Source organism: Achroia grisella, unplaced genomic scaffold (assembly GCF_030625045.1).
Source record: "Achroia grisella isolate CSIRO2021 unplaced genomic scaffold, CSIRO_AGI_Agris_v1 utg660, whole genome shotgun sequence".
In the NCBI taxonomy this organism is placed as follows: domain Eukaryota; kingdom Metazoa; phylum Arthropoda; class Insecta; order Lepidoptera; family Pyralidae; genus Achroia; species Achroia grisella.
The window spans coordinates 1902837-1906918 of NW_026712984.1; the positions used below are offsets into that span (position 1 = coordinate 1902837).

Below are 4082 nucleotides of genomic sequence, written 5' to 3' on the forward strand. Positions count from 1 at the left end.
TTGCTTTGCTTGTAAAGCCATCCATGTTGAGTTGGTAAGTGACCTCACCACAGAAGCATTTTTGGCATGTCTCAAACGTTTTATTGCTCGACGAGGCTTGCCTACTCATATATATTGCGACAACGCGAAAACCTTTAAAGGTGCTTCAAATCAATTAAAAGACTTATATGAATTGTTTTCTAAAAAAGCTCATAAAAATGACATAGAAAATTTTTGTTCTAAAAGTCATATAACATTTAAATTTATTCCTAGTTACTCACCTGAATTTGGAGGGCTTTGGGAAGCCGGGGTTAAGAGTGTTAAGAGCCATCTTAAAAGAATTGTGGGGAATCTTTCTTTAACTTTTGAAGGACTTTACACTGTAATTACAGAAATTGAAGCAGTACTTAATTCGAGACCTTTGCTTCCCATGAGCTCAGATATCTCTGATTGTAAATACTTGACACCTGGCCATTTTTTAATAGGCACGGCAATGACCAGCTTACCTGAAATTGATTATTCTTATAAAGATATTAGTAAATTAAAATTTTGGCAAATTCTTTCTAAATTAAAGCAAGATTTCTGGAAAGCTTGGTCGCGTGACTACCTGACCCAATTGCAGAGCAGGCCAAAGTGGTTGCATCCACATAATAATTTAAAAGTTGGAGATCTTGTCATTGTAAAAAATGATAATCTTTCTCCTTTAAATTGGCCCATGGCCAGAATTGTTAAAATATTTCCGGGACCTGATGATAGAGTCAGGGTTGCTGAAGTAAAAATGGGTAATAAAATATACACTAGGTCTTTTAGAAAATTATGTCCACTTCCTATAGATGGACAATAAAAGAAAACTCATTATTCATTTAAATCAATTATACTTTTAACTTAGAATATCTTTTTCTTTTAACAAATTTACTGCACCAACCCTGGCCCGGCCCCAACTATGTTCAAGACAATTTGAACCTAAAATAAATATAAATATTTTGTAGTATATATTTTCGGTTTGTAATGGCAACACTTAACAGTTTAAAAAGGATTCATTCAAACTGTCACTCCACCCTTTCTGTTTCTAACTATCAAGCCATACACACTGTACTCCTGTAAATCAAATATAAAAATACAGTCCAAACATATTAAAAGCATATGTTGTTTTATTAATCCAACAAATACAATAAAAATTTTAATTTGAATGGTCTATGTATTGATTCTGTATTTGTATTGGCTATGCGTTACGTATTATAATTTAAATAAGTTGATTGGGTCTGCTTCACCCTGATTAATCTTCCTGCTCCATATTGCCTGTCCCGCCTACACTACGCCACCAAGGAGTACATTATCGACAATTTACGGAGCAGGAGTATTTTTTTTTATTGGGTTGTTTGGCCTATTGTCAGATGTTTGTAGCACCTGTAGCACTGCGACCTACATAGATCTATTGTGCTCGCCCTTTTTCAAAGTTCGCTACCTAGACGCGTCAGGGACAAGAATTGAAGGATATTCTTAGGAGCGATGGTTTTTATCTCCTCGGAAAAGAGTGTAAACTTTCCAAAGGACATATTTCATTTATGCATGAGTGGGCTACAACCACATAGGATGTGAAGCGGCGTTTCCTCTTCAGTTTGGCAGAATTTGCAGATTCTTGTCATGCATAGACCAGGAGTAACTTGACATTGAGGGTGACGCATTGAGTCGAGACACAACGCGAGTTTCAAGGCGTGGGCCGGGGTCCGGGCGTGGACCGGGTCGCCAGTAACATGGTGCTGCTTCATGAAAGAGGACTACTGGCTGCAAGGGGTGGTGTATCGGCGCTATCGTAGCAGATTGCCGTGACCAGTGCCGTGACCACACAGACAATATTGATATATTAGTTTTAAAATATTAATTCATATATTAGTCTATAAGTTATTTATAATATAAGACTAGTAGCCTCAAAAAAATAAAATAAAAAATAGAATTTATTTACCTTTTTTAGTGATGAAGAGCCCGGCTAGTGACCTTCATCGAGGTAGACTGTACAGAGAGGCATGTGTGACGTACATATTTCAGGTTTCAGATTATCCTTTGTAATACGTGTTTCTGTTAATTGAGGATGTGATATTCAAGGCACTTAAATTAAGGATGCATATGTCATGAAACATTATTATGTTAATAAAAATGGTATTCATGAATAAAATTCATACTCATTGTGATAATTTTTTATAATATATTTATTTAATTAATTAATTTACATATTTATTAACTTATTACATTTGAATAATAATACATATTTTAGATCGAAAAGTTCGATATTCTAAGATTTGCTTAATGTAGTTTGATGGATGGTCCCTAGTAATTTATTGGTAAATTATTATTCTTACCCGATGTTTCGACTATATATCATTATGCGCAGATAATGATCTTGACTAGTGGGACATTATATGGGTTATAATCAAACAATTTACATTATAAAAAAAAACATAATAACAACGATATTTCTATTTTAAAGTTAATTATGAATGTACTTTGGAAGTACATCTAATACAGTATCATATAAAAGTGCCTTGACATCTCTAGCGAACACATAATCTGTATGACTAAACTGTAAAAATGGTACTTTAATTACTTCTTTCACATTTCCTAGTTTCTTCTTAATTAATTCTACACTCGTAATAGGTGTCACCCGATCGAAAAGAGAATAGAATATTACCACAGGCGCAGTGATCTTCTCTAGAGGATAATCAGGTGGAGTTAATTGTCCATACTTCTTGAAATTTTCGATAGGCCCATGATCGTACTGCGCAAACTTTCCTGACAGGGATAGTTGTCCAAAATGCAGACCTTGTCTCGTAGAGCATCCTGCAGGTAAATGGCCAAAAATGACAGGAGCCGCTGTGGCATTTATTTGAGCAAAATCAGCACCGTAACTAAGATATAATATATTCCCGCATATCAATGTTGCAGACGCAGGAGTTGAGCAGTATGTATCTGTCAAATATTGCATAAATCCGTTCCTGGGCAGAAGTTCATACGCACCTATTGCATCTATGAGTGCAGTTCCCAATGGATTGACAAGTGGGGCGAATATATTGAACACAGGAACACCAAAAATAAACGCTACAGCAGACAACGCTATCATTACGTTTATTTTTTTATTGTATTCCGGCAATTCTGAACAAAGGACGAAAAACGTTGTCGAGCCTTGGGAATAGCCGATGTATGTTAACTGTTCCTCTCCGGTTTTATCTAGAATATAGTCAATCATTGCTGGCAGATCATAGCGGCCAATCTCATCCCAGCTGAAGGCCCAAAATTCCTTGCAAGATGGCGACAGGCTGACGTGACGACGGGAATGTACGTTGCCTCGAGCGTTGCCTAACCAGACATCATAACCGGCATCCGCTAGTAAATAGGCGAGTCCACTATTAGATCCTATGGTCAAAAAGTCATCGGAACTGCAAAGGGTACCGTGCATCAAAAATACTGCAGGTCCATCATTTGGTATCCTGAAGAATGTCAGGATGTATCCGTCGCTAGTCGTAACCTCATGTTGTTCCACAGGGTAACCGTATTTTTTTAATAATTGCGTTATGTTTAGATTTTTGTCCTCAGAGTCTGCTGACTTTTTATATTCCTCATATAATGTTTCAAGTATAGACTCATTAGTCTCAATAACATCTTTTAAATATCCAAACATCTTACCAATTGTCTTGCCTACCTCCTCTGGGATTTCGTTAATATTTTTATCAAATAAGCTACATTGCTCACAATTTGCTAGATTTGTTAAAATGAATAATAAAAAAGATATTGTTAGGTGTAACTTCCTGTGGTGGCGCCACCGTCGTGCGGCGCGTCTATAAAAGGCTGCGAAACCCGGTGTGCGGCCTCTTTTGGTCGATAGACGTGCTCTCGAAAGAATCTCCGTATCATACCGTGTTTGCTTTATAAGTTCTTTTACTGATTATGTTAAAATTAATTATACGATTTGTTATAAGTTTCTTTTATTTAATTAAATTTAGAGGATACTCCTAACATCAGAAGTGGGATTCGAGGCCATTTTTGGTCGCGAATAACATTTTTGACTAAGGATTGATTACATGTCGAGTAGAAAACGCCCATCGTTACGA

At 36.4% G+C, this 4082-nt stretch overlaps 1 protein-coding gene across 1 annotated transcript; it reads right to left on the reverse strand.

Moving 5' to 3' along the window:
* Positions 1–2464: 2464 nt before the first annotated feature.
* On the reverse strand, positions 2465–3652 carry LOC131849664 (lipase 3-like). Its single transcript, XM_059199776.1, has one exon. It carries the CDS (start codon positions 3650–3652, stop codon positions 2465–2467), a length of 1188 nt encoding a protein of 395 aa, XP_059055759.1.
* Between the last annotated feature and the right edge of the window lie 430 nt (positions 3653–4082).